At 35.0% G+C, this 24,497-nt stretch overlaps 2 protein-coding genes across 4 annotated transcripts; both read right to left on the reverse strand.

The window, feature by feature from the left end:
* Positions 1-2,225: 2,225 nt before the first annotated feature.
* Positions 2,226-11,903, reverse strand: LOC143459295 (RING finger protein 11-like). Of its 2 annotated transcripts, none has more exons than XM_076956379.1 (3): positions 10,602-11,903; positions 4,276-4,451; positions 2,226-3,644 (listed from the first exon to the last, which is right to left on the reverse strand). In XM_076956379.1, exons 1-3 carry the CDS (start codon positions 10,716-10,718, stop codon positions 3,458-3,460), a joined length of 480 nt encoding a protein of 159 aa, XP_076812494.1. In that variant the 5' UTR covers positions 10,719-11,903; the 3' UTR covers positions 2,226-3,457. The 2 variants fall into 2 exon arrangements, with proteins under 2 accessions (XP_076812494.1, XP_076812493.1); XM_076956378.1 differs by lacking the exon at positions 10,602-11,903 and adding an exon at positions 6,366-9,026.
* A 1,518-nt stretch (positions 11,904-13,421) lies between these two features.
* LOC143459669 (cystathionine gamma-lyase-like) lies at positions 13,422-22,929 on the reverse strand. Of its 2 annotated transcripts, XM_076956896.1 has the most exons (11): positions 22,380-22,927; positions 19,182-19,299; positions 18,413-18,494; positions 17,001-17,106; positions 16,636-16,735; positions 16,202-16,333; positions 15,878-16,013; positions 15,582-15,775; positions 15,136-15,269; positions 14,779-14,917; positions 13,422-14,318 (listed from the first exon to the last, which is right to left on the reverse strand). In XM_076956896.1, exons 1-11 carry the CDS (start codon positions 22,439-22,441, stop codon positions 14,307-14,309), a joined length of 1,215 nt encoding a protein of 404 aa, XP_076813011.1. In that variant the 5' UTR covers positions 22,442-22,927; the 3' UTR covers positions 13,422-14,306. The 2 variants fall into 2 exon arrangements, with proteins under 2 accessions (XP_076813011.1, XP_076813010.1); XM_076956895.1 differs by lacking the exon at positions 13,422-14,318 and having other exon boundaries at positions 14,344-14,917; positions 22,380-22,929.
* Positions 22,930-24,497: the final 1,568 nt, after the last annotated feature.

Raw genomic sequence — 24,497 nt, forward strand, 5'->3', positions numbered from 1 at the left:
TGCTTGCTGACAATGCATCTGCCTACCATGCAACGTAATTTACTTAAAGCGCTTAAGGCAAATGGACCTACTGCACAGCAATCTGCAAAGTACCATGGAATCATGGGTTTAATAGCCGTGCTTGTTGTTACCAGCAATTATTACCTTAATTATTTTTGAGCACGTTTTAAGCCTTTTCGGCTTTGTCACTTTTTCTTGTTTATCGGCGAATGCTAGTAGCAACTGGCTTGATGTTTCGTCTCCTCAGCGCTTTAAAAAAAAATAATTGATTGATTGATCACATACTCTCTACTAATAGAGTATGTACGTATATATAGAGTGCCTATGACAGAAGATACAGTAGTTGAAAGTACTGTAATAACAATACCATTGTTGTTAAGTTTCTGTGAAATTACAGTAGTTGGTCGGTGTCATTACCAATCACAGACACCCGCAGCGTGTACTACACTGTATTTTGTGGGTTTGGTGGCCATGCTAACCTATCATTTTGCAACTATACCAAAATTTTATTATTGCTATCTTACATATGTTTTATTCCCTTGGGCTTCGCCACTTTTTTCCTGCTCCTTAATTGTTTGTGAGCATGGTTTTTATTTTGCTATAACTACCATAGTTAGCATCGTAAATTTCGCTCCGCACAGCTGTCAACAGTATGATATTATGACGTTTAGGTTTCGTCACAATGGATAGCTGTATTTGACTTAGCTATCGTCTTGGTTGGCATATGAGTCCCTCTCACTTCTGACCGTGAAGTTTGATTTTTTCGGTTTACATCAATATGTAAATGTTATTTAACGTACACTTACCTATTGATAAATCGCCTGCAAAAAAATGAATACCCCGGCAGCAACAGAATACACTTTTATTATAGCCTTCAGTCGCCCAAAAAATGTAATTTTGGTAATCACGTTTTAATGCACTCGTTTTTACTGTATCTCCTCAACCCTCTTAGACTCTCAACCAAAAAAAACCATCCCATTTTTTTATCATAAATCTTTTTTGTCCGTTCGTTGTTTTTCTTCAAAAGTTCCATCATCTTGACCAAGTTTGACCTCTGACGTATTTGTTTTCCAATTTCCGAACCAGTTCAATCAAGGTCTTCCCATTATCATTTCTGATGCAGATGTTTTTTCGCACGTAGGCTATGACGTGACATAGAGTCACGTGGTTTGGTTGTCACAATATCAACAGCTATCAACAGAGCGCATGCTATAAACAACTATATAATAGTGATTTTAAATAACTCGATTTAATAGTAATAATAAGTCATAATAACATAAACCAAATAACATGTTTGTGCAAATCAGCTGCTAGCGAACTTTGCTTCAGTGTAGGGCCGAAGCCAGTTGCTTCTTGCTTGCATCGGCCTAACGCCGGCCGTCATTGGCAATAATCGCCCATTGAGATGGAGACTTCAAAAGTTGAAACAAAATAACGAAGGCAAACGAAGTCATGATGGTATTTGTACAAAAGATGAAAATACAGTATAGGTATATGGATTTTATTCACAAATAAATGTCAAAACATGCTGCAATTTTTTATATGTAACACATTTCTTTATCATTGAACTTACATTATTGCGAACATACCTCTGACAAAAATAGTGCCTCACCAACCACGAGCCTTACCGCACGTCACTGCCTCTACACATTTGTACAAGTTGTTTGTAACTTGCACATGAGCTAGAGGCCGCTCGACAACTTTACTGATATTAGCAAAACATAATTCGGCGTTACATTTTAAAGTATCCCACAAAATATGTGGATCGATTTCACCTGTGGCAATACTTTAAAATGTGTAATTTGTGGTGTTACAATTCAATATAGCGCTCGTAAAAAGAAATGTCTTTCACAAACTCGCCTGGAAACAGAATTAAAGACTTTCGATAAAAAATTACTCAAACCAGAGTGTAATAAAGATTCCATCTTGCAACATGTTACCCTAAACCTGAAGCAACGACAATTGGACGCTCTGTTGGAACGGTATACCGATGCTGCGATAGTTCGAAGTAAGACCAAATGGTCTAAATTTGGGGAAAAATACGAAATAGCCTACTTCTTACACCTAGAAAAGCGTCATACAGACGATACAAACGTCATAAACCTGAAAAGACCTAATAAAAAAGCATCAACCAAGCTTTACCGTTTATTACAACTGCAACACATCTTTAGTGAGCAGACCTTTGCTTTTTGCTATTCTATACAGGAGACACCAGCTCAAGAGAATCAGGGTTGTTTTCTTTTAATATCAGAAAGTGAAAGCGCAATACTCTAAGCACTTTCATATAAAATAAACATCCACAGAAATTGAAAGAAAACGCGATAGAAAAGAGCTACGTTGGTTTACAGATACACCATAAAATCTATATGGTCTCAGCAGTACGTGACCAAGCCAGCCAGCTCAAGGTGGTAAGAACAAAATAAAAGCACGGTAACAAGGTTTCTAGCGACAAAATAAACTGGAAGCATGAAAGCGCCACGGAAAAACACTCAACAATAAATGAACGAAAACCAAAACTGAGAGTTACATTGTAAAATGTGAGTTTTCAAAGGCTAAGAATCATTGAAAAATGATGGACTTTCCAAAATCCTGTGTGATATTACATGTGAACGTATCCAAGGCGCAGACAAGCTTTCCAGAATGAAAAAAAAACTGACGAAGATGTTGGAGGAGGGCATAAGCCAAACAATCTAATAAAGTCAGCAAAGTACTGTATTTCAATCCAAAACACATACTCGGTTTAAGGAGTACACAATTGTTACTCTGTCAAGCTATTCTATTTTTATTGCACAAAATTATCAATAACTCAAAAGTGTTATAAAGTTTGGTCAAATGTTTTTAATAAGCTATTTCACTGTTATGTTGTACAGTTTCCATACAAAATTAATAACAGAATCAAATCTAATCCATACTATATTTTGGAAGCTTATAACCTAAAATGCAGCTTGTCAATTAAGCAAGCATTATTATACTTGCTACTATGCTATCGAAAAAAGTTCAACAGAATGGTGCAAAAAAAACAATACATAAAACACTTGTTTTGACAAACATAAAATTGCAAAACACAGGTGATACCTAAACCCTAAAATACTGTAACGTTGCAATTATTCTTGGCTGCAATGTAGAAATGACAAGAAACTTGCACATGTTGCTCTTTCACATCAAACATCTGACTCCAAAAAGGAAAAGATAACAGGCAACAAATTATCTTGAAAAAAAGCTATATTTTGTAATTCACATTGCAAAAAACTAAAACACAAAAAGTGAGTAATACTTGAAATTACAAACACAGTCACTAATTAATACACATGATGAAAGCACCTAGTTATTGCCGCTGTCAACTTGGTACTACTAAAATCTGATTCGATGTACTTGCATCAAAGGAGCTTTGAAACCAACTTTGATATGGTCTTCATATACATTTTAAAATGATCAAGGTATGCAACAAAAGACAGTATCATCCACTGTCAAGATTTTGACTGTCATAACTTAAAAGAAGTGCGGCATCCACGGGCTCCATACACGTGGGACATGTAAATGACCTCATTAACCAGTCATCAATACAGTCTAAATGATAATAATGCATACAAGGTAAATAGCGGATTGGTTCATCTTGTTCAAAGTCAATCATACAAATGCAGCATCTGCAATAAAGTGGACAGTATAAATTCAAACCATAAAAAAAAAAGACTTGACACAAGAAACTTACATACACAAAACACATAATTTACCAAGATGAATGTTGGCAACCAATGTTGCTGAATATTAGACTACTGATACTGTATATGTATAACGAAGTTTTACTTATAAAAACATTTCGCCAACTTTACTTGGATACATAGGTATTTACTAGTAGAATTCATAAGTTGGATAGGTTGCTTACGATCAACACAATTTGAATAATATATTTGATGACAATTTGCATGTACAAATCTATACATATACTATTACCAAGCTTCACTCGGTTAACAACTGAATTGCTTAGTATAATATTATATACTGCTTGACGTAAGGCAGTGAATCCAGTGATCCTTGACTTTTATCTAACGGACCCATACTTTACATACCCATACTATTGGCTGGTATCAATAACTGAAAATAACATTAATCCACTATTTTGGAACACTATAAAATTATACATGCCAAGTGATATCATGCTACTTTCGATCTTAATTGATATTAAGGTAAAATGAAAGAATTTTTGTCAGAATTTTTATCAAACCTACCAATAATGATTGACATTTTTATATATACCACAAATTACATAATACTTACTCCCGAACTTTCTTATTTGCTACATGATTTTCATCCCATGTATTTCTGGGTAGGTGGTCAATGAGACCTTCTCTTTGGGCCACTCGAACCTTTTCTTCCTCAGTTAGTTCATTTGCTGTCCTCGACTGCCCCGGACTTAAATGATATATTGTTTGGCTTTGCTCACCTTGATCAGACTGCAAAGAAAAAAGTTGGATTAATTTAGTTACAGTAATTCTTAGCTTTGCATAAATTAAGTTATCAAAATGGTGAAATTTTTTTTTGCTAGCAATACTTACTGTGACTACTACAAAAACACATTTGACGGAACAAAAAAAAAAATCACATACTGTATTACAATTCATTGTCAACACTATCTCCTATAGACCAACATAATGGTAATGTACAGTAATTGTACTAAAGCATGCCAAGTACTGAGTTACAGTGCTCTTGCCATATGTTCCCAAATCAATAAAACTTTGTCACAGAGATTGCTTATACTTAAAGTTATAGGTAAATGATTAAAGTCAAAGATCTCTCTTGTAGTGAGTGAAAGCTGGCTCTCCGTGCTTACTGTTTTATCAAAAGTGAGCCACACAGCCTATGATTAAAGATATGCGGTTAGGTTACGAGAATGGGGACGAAAAAAGTTGATTTTAGTAATTTAGGGTTTTACTGAAACTGGATTTGAATTAGAAGGTAGATTTAGATTTATATCTTATAACAATTAAGTTTTTAAAAGCTGTGAAAAATAACTTAAAATATATATTTTTTCCTAGGAAATAGTGATAGCCAAACTTTTAACGGTAAAATGAAGAGTTTAAGAACTAAACTTTTAATTTAAAATCAGATACTTATGATTACATTGTAATTTTGTTTTAGGTTTTGCCATTAGTGCAAACTGGCAACAGTTAATCACAAACCAAGCACATCCACTGGTTGCAACAGAAAATGTTCTCACGACTGCACATTTGTTGTGACTGAAAAGTTTTGTGATCTTGATAAGCATCGTTATCTGTAACTCATGTTTAACTATACAAACACATCGCAAGAATAATTACTTCGATTTGTGTCAACACGAAGATCATGAATTGACTGATAAGAACGGTTCCTAAATCTATTCATTTCAGTACCAAACAATAAAACTTTATTAATGTGTTGTCCAGAACATGATTATCAGTTTGAAAAATATAGTCAACAGGAAGAACATTATTGTTGGATGTAATAAGACTAAGAACGTATTTTGTCAAGTATGGAAAATATAAGAGTTTGACGAAAATCTTTAGGCAACTTTGTGAAGATGAAATTATTATTTTCTTGGTATGGAAATGTAATTAAATTTGTATTAAACTTGCACTAAATCAAGGTTTGCAAATTTCGGTTTACAAACAATAGGATTGCAAAAACACGTGCTATATATTATACTTAACGCCTTGAGTACATTTGTGGCACCAGGTACTGTTGTGAAATCCATTATTGCTAACATGAGCATTTGTCAACGGTCTGGTGAATGGTGGACTTACCAGTGTCCCATAGCATTTATAAAGTTGACTATTTCATCATAAGAATCTTATTTGGTTAAAGTATCATGCAGAATACAACACCGAACAAAATCAATGTTTAACCACTCCATACAAAATTTAAGAACTTCTGTTAGAAAATGACAAATTCGAGTAAAACTCAAAAAACAAGCAGTATGACATCAGAAGAAATGTCAAACCACCTCAAATGCCCCTTCTCAGAAAGTGTATATACCCCAGGGAATACACTTATCTTGTTTGAATAGATGCCCAATGACATCTCAAAACTGGTAATGCAAAATGTTACATACATTTTCCAAAGGTGGACATCTGGCACAGAAAAGGATTAACAATTGCAATGACCAGGCAGCCATTATGTGCCATTGTTTTGTAGTGGCACTGCATGTTCAAGCATTAAATGAAGCAATCAGTGGAAAAATGAAGCTTTTATGAAAAAGCTTTAAGTTAATGACATTAGCTAAGAGCAAAGAATTGATTATCCTGACAGGAATTGGTTAATAAAAGCTGACATTGAACTTGCATATTTGCTAAACAAAAAGAATGAATTCATCTCACAACCATAGTACTTACACTATTCCCTTCCAGTGGCCCTACTGTCTGTGATAAGTTAATGCCAGTTTTGGGGCTTCCAGAAAGTGGTATAAGAGTCACGTTTGATTTAAGATGTCTGTTTGATCTATGCCCATGATGAGAACGATGAGAAACACCATGGTGAGGAATATCCCGACTACTTGACACAGCATGCCTAGTCGAATTCTGTTCAGGTTCAAATTCATTGTCAAGTCCTACCTGGTTCCCCATATTTTTCACGATAATGCTTTGTATTACCAACCACAAGTATTCATTTGATCGATAGTAGCTGAAAATTTCTACATAACAGCTAAGGGGGTACATAAAATCAACAAAAACACCATTTACCAGCAGAAATAACAAAAACATTTAAGTAGATAAGCCAAATGACTGAGGAGAATTAAATTGCTGAGGATCCGATAAAAATTTCATTATTAAGTAGTCCAGTTGTTAGAAAACTAATTCACCAGAAAAATTGTATTTATGTTAGCTATTTTTCTCTTTGTAAGGTTAACTTAATGTTATAACATAGTATGAATTTGTATAACTGAAAAAAAGCTAAGATCTTCAAATTCCCCGACTTAACTATAATTTATCTTTACCAACTAAAACCAGCTTATCACGAACCTTTTTGTCTAATAACCTATTTTATGATAAAATAGTGCCTTTCTCACTATATAGATAAATTATGAATAGGGTCTCTTATACTTTTGCAATCCAGCTTGAAGGCCTGAATGTAAAAGAGTTCTGAGGTAATAGAAAAGAAATTATGACGTAATAATTCCTAAATACTGGAGCCTGATATGGCTGTATGAGAGTGCACAAGTAAAAGAGACCTTTTTGTCTTTATTAATATGTATATGAACATAGTTTGAAACATTTACCGGTAGTCAAACTCACTACACGGCTCACTGCAACAATAGCTTGGCATGAAACCGGCTGAATTTTCAGCCATATGCAACAATTTAGACTTATTTGTCGTTGAGATAATCAAGAAGGGTTTAAACAGACTCGCTCAGCAGCTCAAGAAACAACACCAGCACATTTAACGAAATAGGCCTAGCCTAGATTAATCTCCCAGCACGTAACCAACGTTGATGCAACGATTCGTAATTCTGATCCTAATCGTTAAAAGAAAACCTTTCATAATGTTGCAATTGGTGTCGGGTGGTGTAGTATCGAAATCGATAATACATTTATGCAGTAAGCCAATGCCTTGAATGATCCTAAACAAAAGACTTATCAAATGAAACAGCAACAACTCCTGTCCGCTCTAGCTCACATGCCCCGCACAAGACAAAAAGAGAAGGGTGTCGTCCAATCGCGATCGAGCATTAAGAGAAAACGAAGGTCGAGAAAGAAAAGAGCAGAACCATCTGCGAGCTGATAAGCGATCAGCGTTGTAATCAAACATGAGAAACAGCTTTCGCATTACGTCAAGCACAAACTGCATTTATGATTAAAATTACAAGTACAACAAAATGCTTGAAAGCAAAACGATTCCACAAGTATTTTGACGAACCTTAGACACAGAACTAAAGGACGAAAATCTTCGATATTTTATTTATTACCTTTATTTATTCATCGGCCCCCGTGGCCCATTTAGTAACGATGCTGCATCGCAAACCATTGTGAGAACGGTCACCACTATTTAAATCTAACTCCAATAAAACCTTAAATAGCTAAAAGAAACTTTCTGCATCCCGATTCTCTTAACATTACCGCTTATCTTTTACAACAGGCTGCGTGACCTACTTACGATGAAATAGTCACTCATGAGGACGAAGGAGTGTATGATGTTCACTAGTAAAGGGCGTCACTGCATTTTCAGTTAACAGAATGACAGCAGGGACCTAGCTCCAGTGGTGGGATTCAAATATTTTAACATATGGTTCTCTCACTAGCAGCATGCCATATTGACCCGGAGCCGATATACACATAGGCCTATACATACGCTTGTTAACAACCGGTTAGCGGAGGTCATTAAAATTCATTTGGATCGATGATGAAGGACAAATTAACAACATACCAAATGATGTTAAAATTAGCTTTTCTTCTTTCAACAAATGTGACTGGAAACTTGTAATCAATATTCCCTCTTATTTTGTAGGTGCCACGTGCTCAAAGGTAAAACCCAGTCGCCAGTTTTTAGTCTGCTGTTTGTCTACGTTTCTTACCATCACTAAGTTCTATCAACGTTTTCAAAATGTTTTTTTTACACACAAGTAAATGCAAAGTCTTACATCGACTTACATTTGTCAAGTTAAATTTAAATTTTGGCAAAATTTTACACAACTTCTGCAAAAAGCAGGCTAGTATTGTGTGCTGTAGTTAAAGAAGAACTATACATCAAAAAAGATTGGAAACAATTGAAAGTCGTTTGTATTATACCCATCATGTGCTAACAGTACTAAGGTTAATGTATGTTATCCAAGCACAGTACCAAAATATTTCTCTAAAGAAATGCTGAAACTTGAAACAACTACTTTTTGGTGAAATGGGCACATTATTGCGTTAAAGGAAATACGCAAGCACACTTGGTGATATTCAGGTTTAAAAAGTGACATGTTACGCTTTAAGTCGAGATACCATATATGTCTGGTATCCTTGTCAGCTGGGTAGTGTGAAGATTTGCAATGTAGATATCCACAATGCATTCATGTAAATTGAGTTTAATGCACAACAACACTATTGCTGTAATCTAGTGGGCACTTGATGAACAAATCCACACTCAGGAAAGAAGAAGACGACAGAAAATTAACAAATTGAACATTTATCAACCATAAAATAAACAATCACTAGCCTTAGTGGTTGCTTTAGGTTTTGGGGGGGCCGAGGTGAGGTACAGCATGACTTAACCCTTTGTGGACCAGTGATGCCATTTGGAATCATTAAACTTTTGTGGCATTAAAATGCCTCTTAAAACTGTCCAACACACCTATTAAATTTGCCGAAACAAGTCTTGCAACAGCAACTTTCTATTGATCAGATATGCACTTGAATCATGCCTGAACACCAACAACCCTGTTGATGTCACATCTGCTCCCCACACAATTTTGCCAATAACTCATTAACGAAGAAAATAGAGAAATTTCGTTAGCATTTTCGGTATCAGCGTATTTTTATCCTTTTTCAAAAAGTAGGCTGAAAATGAATGTAGATAAAGAGGGTGCAATGCCATTCAGTCTGTTTCCCTTTTTTGCATCAAATTGTTCTTAGTTGGCTTTAAACAAGTATGGTAATAAATAAAGTTTTAAATTTGTCATGAAGACACTCCATGCACTGACATGCCAAAGTGTAGTTGTTTTACAAGAATTAAAACACATATTATGTATATGGTTCTGATGCTAGCATCCAAATGGCAACAACACCAAACAAAATATACATTGTAAACAGTTTAAATTCTATATTGTTATCCAGTACTTTCAACTTGTACATAAACCATGTATGAGTTGAGAGTTGTTAAGCTAGCTTAACTATAAACTCACGATTTTTAAGCATTGACAATGTTTCTAGTTTGAAATGAAACGTATGATATTTGTTTTTTTATTCATTCTTAAAATTACAAGCTCCTGCCCAAACCATGAACCATCCACAAACCAAATTTCAACATTATCAATTAATATTAGTTCGTAAGGGACTTTACAGTTATACACAGCATGAAAACTAATCATCTGCAATTATCATAATGTTGGAAACATGTATAGTAGTTAAGCAGGTCATGTTGTGTTGCGCTGAATAACACTTACATTGATTTGTTGGAATCAATGTGTGCCTGCTTTCTTTTTCACTTAGAGCAGTGTTGCATAAACCAAAGCCCATAACCAACTTTGACATTATGTTTACGCACAGCATCATTGCATCTGGATAACTTCATTTCTATATATCATATCAGTTATTATTTCTCATTGCACAGTATATAACATTTCCATAAAACGATATGTCACAACCTTTTTTGCATCTATATTTCGTTTTAACAGTTTCATCTGCATGGTATCTAAAAGCCTACTTGTTAAAATATGTTGATAAACGTGCAAAGTATATTTATTATATATATGATTATATGTATACCATTTATGAACAGTATAAATATGTATTTGGATTCCAGGCTGTGCACACATCTTTTTATGACCATAACAAGAGTTGCAAAATAATAGCACTAAAACAAAATTGTTTCTGCATTTCACTGTGTCTATATTATATGGCTACTTGTCATACCAAAACATTTATGAATACCTGATAAGGAGGCATGTAAGGAGGTGGATACCTAAGCTCATCATCGTCAGAGCTTTCTTCATTTCGGAGCAAAGAAATGTCATCGACATCTTCTTCAGACCCAAAGCAATTTCCCATGGTGTTAAATTTCAATTCAATGACTCATGTTTGTTTAAATTTATTAACTAAAAAGTATATAGTTCAACCATTTCAAATTATGCAAAATTAGCTTGAAACACATATTGGCCTCCCTAAAATGTGGTACCATAATCTTCACTGGTTATTGCTAAAAACTTAATTGAAAAATAAAAAGAACTAGTACAGCTACCGGTATAAAGCTGATTATTTAAAACCATTTTAAACTGATGCAGCTTATAGGCTACCGTACATCCTTGGAATTTAATGCAAAAACAATGTACAAATCTTCCCAATCGGCTAAGAAGCATACCTTGATGATGATTAGCACAACAGCTGTTTGCAACAAGGGTTGCACAGTCTGACTGACAAATTCATGTTGGCGAGCTGAGATGGTTAGAAGTCACACAAGCTAGGCCAGGGTGGTCCAAGCCTGCCTGCATGAAGGGCCACATTAAGTTTGAGGAAAACATTGCGCGCCGCAAATAGGTAAACTAAACCCAGTCTAATGTAAGCAAAGGGCTGAATTTACTGATCTAATCAAACTAATTTTTACCGCACGACGAATAATGCACTTTTTGATACTTTCTACTTGTTTACAACCGCGTCTGCAACAAAGAGCAAAAATCGTCGCATATGTTGATAAAATAACACTGTCATCCTCATTAAGGAGGTCACACTTTATTATTGTGGTTGACACAGAGTCATACTGTTACCTGAAATTTAAAGCAAAGTTATTGCGTAGTTTGCAAATGCAAAGATTTGCACTTTGAGTCGGCGAATGCAAGTTAGAAAAGTAATAAGATGTCTCCGAAAGCAAGAAGAGTGAAATTAAGTCGAATTAAACAATTTTTTGTACCAGTCACTACAAAAAATATTGCAAGAAAAGTAGCAGGCAAGTTGCCAAAACAGTTAATGCAGTAATATCTGATCCTATAGACGCTCTAGTGCTCAAGTATCTGTACAATTATATAAGCAGACAAGTGACTTCAACAACAGCAACCTAGAACCTACATCAGAGCTCTACTTCACCTATTTTTTTTCATTTATTAAAGCATAATAATCTCGAAGATATCTGCCAACTATACCCATGGTCATGAAGAAAACAAAAAGCCTGTGCTTTCATTTCCAATAGAAATGGTTTAAAATGTATTCGTGGTTGGAGGTTAGCGGTGTTCTGTGCTTTTCCTATTCAAAAGCCAATAACTTAAATTTGCTAAGTTTAGCGAAAAAGAAGGAGTTAACATTTATATATTCAGGATTTAATAACTTAACTTAAATGTATGTGTAACCAAAAGGTCTTTGAATCGCATCAAAATTCGGGAAATCCCCGCTTAGCAGTTAACCAATTTAGTTCCATAAAAAATGATTCAGTATCAATAAAAATCAATGAGGGCCACAAAAACCAACAAAATGCCGCGAGGGAATCCTTGATAAAATTATTTAGTTCCAAGCAATATTTTCTTGAGCAAGGCGTAGCATTCAGAGGTCACTCCAATGAAGATGGCAACTACGTACAACTTCTAAACCTCCGAGCACATGAATCGCCAGATTTAGAAAAGTACCTCCAGTTCTCGACAAATTTTATATCTCAGGAAGAACAAGAGGAAATGATGAAAATTTTTAGTCATTCGATTCTATGTTCTTGGACTTCAAACATAAAGGAAAATTGCCTCCCCCCACAAATAATTTAGATTTCCGCCACTGATCTTAGTATTCAATTTGTTCACGAAAGGGATGCGGTATGTTTTTCAAAGAATGACGTCTCAAATATTTGTGTGTGTTCGTGCACCTGAGAGCCTCATTATCTGGCCAACCTGGCTACAGAAACGGGACCCCAGTCCCTGGGGTGGTGTTTCCTTTGGTGAGCTTTATCCAACCATCTGCGTGCGGCGTCGGCACGACCTTAACGTTTTCTTGTGTAATATATGTACATATTAATATTGGCTATTTACTCTGTGCCTTTTTATTTTAGTTTAACTTAACATGTTTCGTGGTGGTTTCACCTTCCATTGTTGTAAGCTTGTGGCACCACTGTAGTTTAATTATTGCACGTGTTACCTCCATTACGTTACGCTTTAAGTACGTTTTTCATTTCATCTAACTGCGCGGAATGCTCTTATTCACTTTGCAAAGAAGGCTAACCCATTTATTTTGATTTTAAAATGCCGTTCCACCTATTTAAGCAGTCTACTTCGTCTGATACAATCAGAACAGTTTGGTATGATGACAGCGACCGTGAGCAAAACGCCTGTCAAAATGGAGTAATCTCCAAATACTGCACAAACTTTTTCCTCGGAATTTGCAAAGTTTAGTGGCTAACTGATTAAGTTGAAAATAGATTCCACTCCTGTAAGCGTTTGTACAGATTAAAAGAAAGTTTGAAACGTTTACGAAGGCGACAACGAATGTTGGATACCATTAATCTGTTTTATCATGTAGAACCTACATTTAAAAACATGACCAAAAATAACGTTGTTGACTACTGCAATGAAAAAGGCGCAGGTCTTAGAATTTCCGATTTACCTTGCATATAGGCTGCTTTGCAAAACAAAATATACAAATGAATGCATAACATAACATAACCGGGCCGTGAATTTTCTAGCCATACTATGGCAGCCGATACGCAACAATTTTGTACCGGTCTTGCAAAAAATCTCTCGAAAATAGCTGTGTGAAAGTTTTCAACAATGACTGAACATCAAAAGCGGGATGCAAATTTGTAATTCTTCGAAGTCGAAATCATGCAAATTTTGCTATTCTCAAAGAGCATCTAATTAATACATATACAAAAATCAGATGAAATTTGGTAGCATAGTTCACGTAATAGAAAGGAAAAGTTAAACTAAAGTTCTTGTTCAAATCTAACATCGTACGTAACTATAGTGTAAGGATTCCAGCCATTTAAAATGTTTATTGTTGCTAAAGACGAAGGCTGGCAACAAATTAATACAGGATGATGAACTGGATTGCTCGGTAAATGCATTACATAATGTCAGCAACATAGGAACTAGCGAGTAGTCTATTGTAATGATAGTAATTAGTGAAACACGATAACGTAATGTGCAGCATATTAGCAACCAAATGCTGGTAAGATACCAGAAACCACGACACCCAAGCACAATATATTTCCATTAAGAATACACACAATTGAACGCCATTCGTTCACTCAGGTTATCTTGACCTGACCAGAATTCAAAACGTAAAAAAACAGTTTTTTCTGTAATCAATCAACGTTATTAATCAGGCAGTACTTTTTCTTCAAACCAGTATTAAATCAAAAATTAATGCACGGAAAAAAGCAGACACTTTTGTTGTAAAAAAAACAGTACTTGCGAACGTTAAATTTAGTCACTGTGTATTTTCAAGGAACTTTGTGTACGCACTTGAAAATACGGGAAAAAATACTAGGTAAGTAATGATAACAATAGTTAAGTTCTAGTAATAGATTTTCACTCTGGCAAATAATAAGTACATTGCTTTCAATTTTTTTAAAGCAAAAGATTAATATATAATTGTTGAACTGATTACCTAAACTACATAATTGCACTACACACCAGGATTTCAGCAGCTTTTCGAGTTTGGAACTACTTAGTCCGCAACCTGACAAAAGAAAATGTAATGATTAGGAGAGTAACATGATATAATGAGTACAGGAACATGGCAGTGACATCTCCTTTAAAACAGCATATTAAATTTGGGCTTTTATCCACCAAGTCGTTGCATGCACAACATTGGCAAACTTATCACTAATCAAACTGCACTAAAACTAGAAAAAGAAATAGTAATATACAAAGTTTAACACTCCTTTTCCTTTTCATCGGTTGCTTGGCTTGAACCACATATTATTATCACTCGTCCACAGCTCTTTAAATATTGGTTTACATACGCATTAAATATTTTAATTCTCCATAATCGGCTATTCCAAGCCTGTTTTTTTGCAAATGGAGCGTCACTTTAACTATTTTTTAACTAATTCAGTATTTCTTTAATTTGGATGAATTGGGTGGAAAATAAAGACGTTAATAAAATGGTTTATGTTGGCTGCAAAATGACTACTCACGGCTGCATTTATAGCTTGATCAAGATCATTAATGAGATCATCGGCCTCCTCAATACCACAAGAAAGACGAATAAAGTTGTCACCAATTTCAAGCTTCTCCCTCTGTTCAGGTGGAACAGATGCATGCGTCATAATTGCACTGCAATGTAAAGCAGGATTTTATTTAAAACGATATACTAACTAAATCATATTTAGACACAAACAAGACGAAGTAGTGTAAGAATATTAGAAAAGATTTGCATTTAGCCAACTACATCAAAATAGTTCCAAGCTTGAATATTTGTGAGTGCAGTTAAAAATGGCAAAACTAGTACGAAATGAAATCTTTATTTTATTATCAAAGAAAACGTTGCTCACGGATGTTCAGCTAAACTCTCAAATCCACCGAGACTTTCTGCCAATGTGAAAACTTTTAGTGACCTGAGGAATACGTTAGCAGTTTTAAGATCACCTTTCAACCAGAAGGCAATCATACCAGAGCATCCAGTGGCCTACAAATGGAAAACGTCTTAGTACTTAAAGTTTTGTTGACATGCTAATGTTGAATTTTTCATGCTGAACCACACTTTAGAACATTGGCTGGTGCAGAAAACAGGTATAACCAAGATAGCATTATTTATTGTAGTGGACGTTTTGCATTTCTCTGAAAACAGGTAAACTAGCGTTAATAATTATGTAATGCTTTCACGGTAAAACTCTAATACTCTAAGATTTTGCAGATAGTGAACATAAAATTAAACAAAAAATCATGACTATAGATAGAATATCATCTACACAATATGCTTTCAATCTGATGCCTTTACCTGTTTTTTCATAATCTCATACTGTGGATGAGAAGGTAGACCAGGATATTTCACTTTAATAACATTTGAATTTTGCTCAAGATAGGTTGCCACAGCAATAGCATTTTTTTGGTGCCTTTCCATACGAACGGCAAGAGTTTTAAGGCCACGATTGACCAAATAACAGTCGAATGGAGAAGGAACGGGACCAGTGGCTGAAGAATAGCAAAGCATTAAAATGAAAAGCAGGCAAAGATCATTTGAGTTGAAGTGCCAATTATAGAGTAACAAATGCACTAGAAAATGAACAAAATTACCATATTGTAAAAAACTCAATTTCTTGTATATTTCATCGCTACTAGTGGCAAGTAAACCCATCACTACATCACTATGCCCATTCATGTACTTCGTTGCAGAGTGTAAAACAATATCTGCCCCAAGATTGAGTGGTCTCTGCAAAGATTTTTGTTTTTTAATAAAGCAATATAATCAGTAAGAAGATGATCACTGTTTGCAGTATCATAGTACTGCATAACAAATCAAGCACACACTAGCACATAAACTTGTTTAGAAGTCAGAAATGTATCAAAACATGGTATTTCGCTCAAACTTCTTCAAATCTTGCTTTCCCAGCAAACAACCTGAAAGTAAGATGACATGAATGTGTTGTCAACCACCATTATGCAACCTTCCTGTGACTTTATCAAGTCAGCCACTCCCCGAACATCAGTAACTTTCATGGTGGGATTGGTTGGAGTTTCCACCCAGACAATCTATAAGCAATTCCAAACAAACATAAAAACTAACATCATAACAAAAACATATGCAATGAAACCAACGGGTGTATACATATTTACAGATACAAATGTTAGCCGCGCCTGCAAACTGGCCTAAAGTGTCAAAACTTTAAACTACTACTTGCTTCTGAAGTATTTGGGGTAGGGCTTTTATTACAATAAACTTGAGAAGCCCAACATTCTAGCCGGAGGCCATTTTGTAGATAACTCATACTTTTGAATAACAGCACGCTAACTCTTGGTTTTGGGCTTATAATAATGACTTGCAGTCAACTTACTTTTGTGTTGGGCCGCAATGCATTTTTGACATTATCCAGATTAGTAAAATCAACAAATGAAAACTCCAGCCCAAACTTTGATGCAATCTTTTGGAAATAACTAAAAATTATTAACAAATAAATTTATAGAAAAATAAGCTTATAACAACATAGCAGCTTCTTTCAGAGGTTATGAAATATGGTACAGGAAGTCAGTTACACATTCTTCTTCAAGCCCTATTTAAACTTAATCATTATTTGTATTATTCAAACATAGCAAGCTCGCAACCAAGATGAATAACTTATTTACAAATGCTAAAAACCACAGGCAAAACATGGTAGCTCTATGAAGAAACAGTATCATACAGATTACAAAAGATGTTTACCGATTTGTGCCACCATAAACGTCATCTGTAGATATAACATGATCACCAGCCTTTAAAGTGTTGATGATTGTCATAGTTGCAGCAAGTCCACTAGCAAATGCCAATCCTATACAAAAAGTTGGATTTAGCCATATGCATGCATTAAATTCTGACTATTTTTCAAATTTTATTTACCTACAAACACGATATGCTAAGAAACAAGAATGGCATAAATTAGTGGACCATGCACCCACACATATTTAACAAACAATCATTTTTGTTCAACAAAAGTTTGTTAGACAGCAAATTGTCAGGCAATTCTGATTAGTGCAAACCAACAAACTGAGCTAACAAACAAAGATGGAAGAAGTTGCACCAGGAGGTAATTTCTTTAATGCAACGCCATACTTTAAATTTACAACTAAAATCACTTTGTAATTACTAATTACATTCCCCAAGTTACACTTTAATATCTTTAAGAAATAATAATTACTTTGACCAAAATATTTGTGGCATGCTCAAACTCACCACAAGTCTTACTTTGCCCTTGTAATGCCTAAGTTTTCAGCTATTCGTTTAGAAAAATTGAATCATTAAAGGGAGACTGCATGGGTCAATTATACACTCGTTATAAATCTATTCAGCTTAATTTACAATTAAATTTGGGTACTCGAAATAATTGAATAGGCACCTGTGTCACGTCTCAGTTTGTTGAAGTAATCTACGCTAACATCATAACCTTCCAAGGCAGTAAGATACGTATGCGTACAATCTGTTTTGTTTATTGGCTTGTGAAATATTGAGAACCTAGACATGCTATATACTGAGATTGCAAGGACATAAATCCCCATAAAATGTGTAAAATCTTTAAAAAACGTCACTGATTTGAAAAGGCAGGAAGACATTGAACAAGTAGCTCTAAGTATAGAGTTTTGAAAATACTTGACTATGTATATAAAAATGGTCTATTAGAGGGCTTTTTAAGGGTCAAACTATTATATAGTTTGACAATATTACATGCAATTACAATGTGGAACAATAGTTTCTGTGAAATTTAAGTATCTTAAATGTTGTTTAATATTATTTGTTTTTTTTAAACTTTCAACATTTAAAATGGCGCATTTTAAAAACAGGTGAGCGTGTATCCAGTATTCTTGAGATATTTCATTTCCTAGGTTTCAACAGCTTTAAATTTACAGTTTAAAGTCTCGAATGTTGGTTGCTGATGTTGTAATACTTTTAACATTGGAAAAGAGTTACGATCATTTAAGAAGGCGTATGCCTGAAAAAACAAGATTTCTCTGATTCCATTAATGTCTACTAAGACATAGAATGTAAAGTGCTTCAAACAGTTTCACAAAGTGCAACTGTGGCACTGGCATAAGCTACCACATTGCAATAATAGCCAAAATATTACAACTTTAAAACCATACCGTATTTTGCCCCTTCTAGAGCAGCAACACACGTTTCAAGACACTTTCTTGTGGGATTACCACTACGGCCATATTCATATCCCTTAAAATTTAATCAAATATATATATGATTAGTAATTAACAATATTATATGAACCACAGCAATCATACAAAACATTAGCCATTATCCAAAGTGTGTAGTTGATATAAGACAAAACTTTTAAAACTGTGGTAGAAATATTTTTTAGCATTCTGTTATTTAACTATCGATTTATCGATATAATGTAATTAGGTCTAAGTCAAAACAAATATATATATACAATCATCTACACAACTCCACATCAAAAATTTAAACTTAAGTATACCAGCAAAAGGATTATTAAATCAAATTACTTATTAAAGTATTAAATTACTCATAAAAGTTTGAGCTATAGTGAAATTTGTTTAAAGTGGCAGAAAATGTGCGTAAAATTAGTGTTTTTTTGCAATGAGTTTTTAATTTAGACACAAAGCGTGCTGCTCACTCCCTGGAGCTGACAGAGTAAACTGAGATTTCGAGATACAAAGATTTTGATACTAAAGTGAAGGATAGTTGTTAAATTTATTTTAATAGGCACTTTGACAGCTGATTAATTCACTTCATCCAAACACTTCACTTTAGAAAAGTTGCGTTAATGAGCTGTCACTGCATACCTATACAGAGTAGCTCATAATAATAAGTGCACCACTCATTTCAGATGTTTGACTCTATAATGCACATACGGTAACTAAAAATAGAATACTAACTCACAGTGTGGTCTCCTGGTCCATACTGCTTGAAAGTTGTTGACATAGTTATAGGCGGTACAACCATCATGGACTTCCATTGTTCAGGCTCTTGACCAACATGAATAGCATCGGTTGCAAAGCTTGAAATAAAAAGAATCTGAATCAGTTATATGTGTATGCAACTTATCATACCTACAGATAACCAATGAACTATTATAAAATCTGTTTGTCAGCAGTGTGCTTCAGTTTTTCTGACTGTGTAAACACTCATAATCATTGAGTTTGTTTCAAAGAAGAGATAGTCAATCCAAAAGGATATACTGATTTTGAACTTATTTGAAATGGCTAAATCAAATGCGAATACCACATTCTATTCTGAACTGTTTTTAACTTTTCCACTACTCATGCAGCTTTCAATGGTAAAGCTTGCCAGCTCATCAGCTACAATATATGTTAATAAATCAGTTTCAATTGATTTTAACTATCACTAACCAGCAAACAAACAAAAACAATCAAGAGCGACTATTTCACCAAACGTAGTTCACACAGCCCGCTGTTTAAAGTAAGCGGTAGGTTGAGTAAATGGGTAAGAGCATGCAAAAAGTTGATTTTAGCAACTTAGGGTAGAATTGAACTTAAATTAAGATTAGAAGGTAGATCTAGGTTAGGTTTGAATTACTATGTCATAACATTTAACATAAATTTACAAGAAGCTGTGAAAAATGGCTTCGACTGTACAATTTCAATCTTTAGACCAGGCCTGTCCAACCCGCGGCTCTTTCGTTCATATTTTATTTGGTTTTTGTAGAGTGTACAGTATAACTCGTATGAATATGTTCCAAATCAACTTTGGCTAAGACTTTATAATTCAGCAGCTTCGTTCCAACCACAGTTGGGAAGTGCGTGGTCGGTCATGTGTCTGTTTTTGCCGTCAGAATGGTTGTGTTTTGTCAAAATGGCGTTTTTAAATGTAGCTGAACAAAGGTGTGTATGTGAGTGAGGAAGAGAAGGGGTGATATTCATGTGTGCCAATGTGTATGATGTGGCTCTTTGCGGTTAACACAATAAAATTGAGGCTGTTAGTCTCTGACTGGTTGGCCACCACTGCTATAGACAATATTTTCATGTTTTTAAACCATAACAACATTATACTGAGCAAAAACAACAAAGCCGCCCATTTTCATATTAATTACATTAATATTAATCGGATTAAGATAACGTCTTCACATTTAATCGGTAAATGAAAAAGTTATTTTGTATATTTAGGTATACCGATTAACTTCTTTTCAGATGCATTTTTAGCTGCGTTCATAGCGAAGAGTTAGTCAAAGTTAATGCATTTGTATCCATCACCATTGATTGCGCCGACTCAGTTAAGATAAAGTGTGTTTGGGGCCGGCTGAACTTGGTCATTTGTCAAATTTCCATTTGCTTTTTAGTATTTTATTTGTGTGCATTTCAATAAAGTAGGCTAAATTAGAGCTCCATGTTTGCAGTAACTTCTAAAAAGGCATTATTTTCATGCTGTCAGAAAGCACGCTTTAGGGGTCACTTTCTTTTAAGAACACAATTTTAAGTGGGCTACTCTGTGTTTATGACGATGTTGCAGCCAAAGCGTCATATTAAAAAAGTAAGAAATGTTCCGGTCCAACGCGCCTGTGACACCGACGTGGGCTGGATTCAAATGGTTTTGGCGATAGCTAGTTGCAGAACCAGGCTAAGATTTATTTTGGTGGGAGTTGCAAGTAAAATTTTAAGTTCAAAACTTTCTGTAAAGTCTAGGTGGTTTTTTAGAAATTTTAGTCCAAAGGTACTGTCCAAATTAAGCATGTACGCAGTCCTAGCCTGCATACTGTTGCAAGCCAAAATTTAGGGAGGTTCCTGACGTGGGTTTGCGATAACTTTGGATTGAAAATCACTGAAAATTGGGTCATGATCACTTAAGAGTAGAAAGCACAATTACTGTCCTCACATTTTTGTAAATAAAATATCCAAAAAGTTAACACAAACGTCAGTCTATACAATCTGTGCAAAATTTTCCATTAACTAAAGGCTGGTAGGCTAGCACACAGTTAGAAGCAGCAACTTGGTTTAGGCTAAACATAAAATTTTGTACAACTTATAGATTTTATGCTTAAAGTGTCACAATCCCATGCAAAGAGGTAAGATCTTCAATGCAAAGTACATGAAATCAACTAGCTGTTACCGGTAAACCACGACATAATTCTACTTGAATTTTGGCCTTTAATGATACCTGGGCTGGAAACGACACACTTATATTTCTATTTTGGACAAAAACAACATGCACTGGAGCCTTTAAACCGTAAATTTTCAAGTTTTCAGCTTAAAATCTTCAAATAAATCACCAAGGATTTCACACCTCTGCAATTTCAAACCAATATTTATCACCTCTACAACATCCGGGTTAATAGTTCGATCCATATTGAAGTTGGCTGGCCAACTACTAGTTTCATTTGTGATTGTCCCAGAGCGTAGTCAGTAGTACCCCAGAACGACAGAAAAATTGTTTTGTAAATGAGATCAGTTTGGAGTAATTCTACTGGACGTTTTGATAGCATTCTAGGGGTGACCCTACAAAGTTGACAAATGGCATTTTAACAAAAAATTATCAAAGGTAATAACTCAAACATGTCGTCGTCGTATCAGTACTAGACATGTTAATGGTTTAAGTGAAAAATAGATAAAAGTTTAAGGGGCTAAGGAAGAATTGCGTAACCGCATTACACATTCTCATACTAGACCCCAGATTGGAAAGTTTGCGGTTTTAAGTTGAGAAAGGCCCACACAACAAGATACCACAATAGCCATTATATGCGCAATTAAGTTTAATCTCCTGCGTGTACTTAGCAAACTTTCCAATCTGGACTAAGTCCTGCTATCGAAATTGCGATGTCATTTGATTGTGAAATTCTGCACTAGACCAATTAAATGATTTGTGTCATGATCTTATTTTGAATAGCTCTAAAGCTATAACCATTCATTAAAACAGCATGTTTTTATCAAATTAATTTAAATATTTAAACGTGCTCTAAAACCACCAGTATCCAAGAATAAAACTGCAAAAGTCTGTGACTTAGGCTACATCTCAAAGGACGACACACAATTCTAACATATCAGGATTTCACATAAATAAAGCCTTATTAATAAGTTATTATTGCAAAAAAATTTGAGGTCAAATCAATAAAAACCATACACTCACCTTTTAAACGGCTTGCCCCATTCAGGAGTCTCCCCATGTGCAGTGTGGCTATTCTCAGACATTTTATTTTTGTGGTAAATATTAGAAACAAAACCTAAAATGTTCCCAACTAGTCTTTACACTACAATGTAAGTAAGCTAGCAAGGAAGTAACTCGATAAATAAATGTATAGGCAAAAATGCAAGATTCCAAGCTGTATTTAGGCTAAAATAAATCATACAGAAGCTAAGCTTAGGACAAATTAAGCGAGATACAAAACACAGACCTAAATATTAAGACATCAGAAAATTTGTGACTATCAAAACTTGCAGGCTTGCTCAAAGGTTAACTTGGTAACTGGGGCTTGAACAATGAGGAATCATCCTGTTCAAAGTCGTGTAAAGACTTTCCTTAGTGATTAGTCCGATGAAGAACATTTTCATACAGTCATATTCTATAGCCATATATATAGGCTTTGCTAGGTCTATCATACCTCTGCCAACATGAATCTTTTGAAAAATCAAACAGCAATGATGAGTAATCTTGCAAGTTCACGCTACTGCTTGCCACAATGTTTGAATGTTACACCTAAAAATATTTTCCAAACTAATCTGATTTCTGATTTCGTCAACTTATATAACGTGCACAGCCAGTGAAGCTGAGTCAACCAACCAAGATCTGGAGGTGTGTCGAAAACCAAAAAGCATCCAATGACGACGCGGAATAATTGGACGGTCATGGTGACTAAGCGTTTTGTCAATGGAATTTTTCGTAAGGAAATACGGCGAACCGCATTCGTGTTCGTGACGTGAGAATTAAAGCTTATACCCATCGGCAACTACCTTGATGATGCAATAGCAGTTTTAACTGAGCACATGCTAAACTTTTCTCGTGATGTCGCTAAATGCATCCTGCTGCTTTTTAGCAGCGAAGCGATGTAGCATTACAGCGATTCGAAGCAGTAAAACTGACGTATCTCGCTTTCGTTGATACCGCAAACGCAACGTCAACTTTGTTTAACAAAAAGATTACAGATATCTGTTCTATTCACTACGATCTTTTGTTGCCGGTCCGCGAACACTTTTTTAAAATCTTTACCGGTCCGTGAACATTTTTTAAAATCTTTATCGGTTCCCTGGTGTAAAAAGGTTGGGAACCACTGATTTAGACGTTAAAGAGACAAGGTCGTGTACAGAAATACGGTTGTTAATGTCGTAAAGCAGCTTGCTGCTTTAAAATAGCATCCTGTTATTCTTTAACGCTCAGTAATTGACAGGCTACTGTTCATGAAGCAAAGAACAGCAGACTGTGATTGCTTGAGTAGCACCATTCTGTTGGTTGATGCTCTGCAACTGACAGGCTGCTGTTTGTGACGTATTAAACGGCTGTGACTGCTCGAGTAGAATTTGACTATTGGTTGCTGCTGAACACAGCACACCTTACTGTTTTGCTTACATCAAAGGTGTTTAGGGTCTACGACTCTACGTAAACATAAATTGTGCTATCTTCATCCACACAACTCATCTTTATATATATTTTTTTTTCTAAAAACCAATAGCCTACACACTTTTCTTGGAAAAATCAACATCAACCGCTAGCTTTGTTGAAAAACTAAGCTGCTTTAGATTACGTCATTAACAGCAGCCTGAGAATTACTGAGCAACAAGCAAAAGCAGGGTGCCATTGGTAAACAGCAGGCTGCAGCAAATGCTCTTTTGTTTACGACTCCACTTCTGATGACGTGTCATTTATAGAAAAGATGATTAAATGACACAGAAAAACAACTGCGTCAAAACAGTAGAACACATTATAATTTGTAATTCACGAATTTGGTGATTGACAGTTGGCACCATGTCACCGCCACAAAATGTAAATTTCTTTAAATTTCTCTGTTTTATCGAATTGTTTACATTTTTTAATTCGTTAGCGTTGATGGTGGGTACTGGGGACATAAATCTTCCAATAATTTTGGTAGAGCGAACGTACATGTGATGTGTCAATCATTCATTTCAATCATTTTAATTTTAATTCTTCACTATAATATTTATCTTTTTGGTTATAAAATGTGGATGTGGAAGTCGAAGTCTGAAAATATTGCAAAAAGCGATTGATGTCGTTACCATACAATGAAGACTATCT

The sequence above is a fragment of the Clavelina lepadiformis genome, chromosome 5, assembly GCF_947623445.1.
Source record: "Clavelina lepadiformis chromosome 5, kaClaLepa1.1, whole genome shotgun sequence".
NCBI lineage: Eukaryota > Metazoa > Chordata > Ascidiacea > Aplousobranchia > Clavelinidae > Clavelina > Clavelina lepadiformis.

Excerpts from the sequence above, each read along its gene's own strand:
- LOC143459669 (XM_076956895.1), bottom strand. The coding sequence starts at position 22,441 with ATGTCTGAGAATAGCCACACTGCACATGGGGAGACTCCTGAATGGGGC. Across the intron at positions 19,300-22,379 it reads TGGGGCAAGCCGTTTAAAAG|CTTTGCAACCGATGCTATTC; the intron begins GTGAGTGTATGG and ends TTTTATTTCAAG. Across the intron at positions 16,334-16,635 it reads CATTGCGGCCCAACACAAAA|ATTGTCTGGGTGGAAACTCC; the intron begins GTAAGTTGACTG and ends AATTGCTTATAG.
- LOC143459295 (XM_076956378.1), bottom strand. The coding sequence starts at position 6,734 with ATGTTTTTGTTATTTCTGCTGGTAAATGGTGTTTTTGTTGATTTTATG. Across the intron at positions 4,452-6,365 it reads GGCCACTGGAAGGGAATAGT|TCTGATCAAGGTGAGCAAAG; the intron begins GTAAGTACTATG and ends TTTTCTTTGCAG. Across the intron at positions 3,645-4,275 it reads GCAAATAAGAAAGTTCGGGA|ATGCTGCATTTGTATGATTG; the intron begins GTAAGTATTATG and ends ACTTTATTGCAG.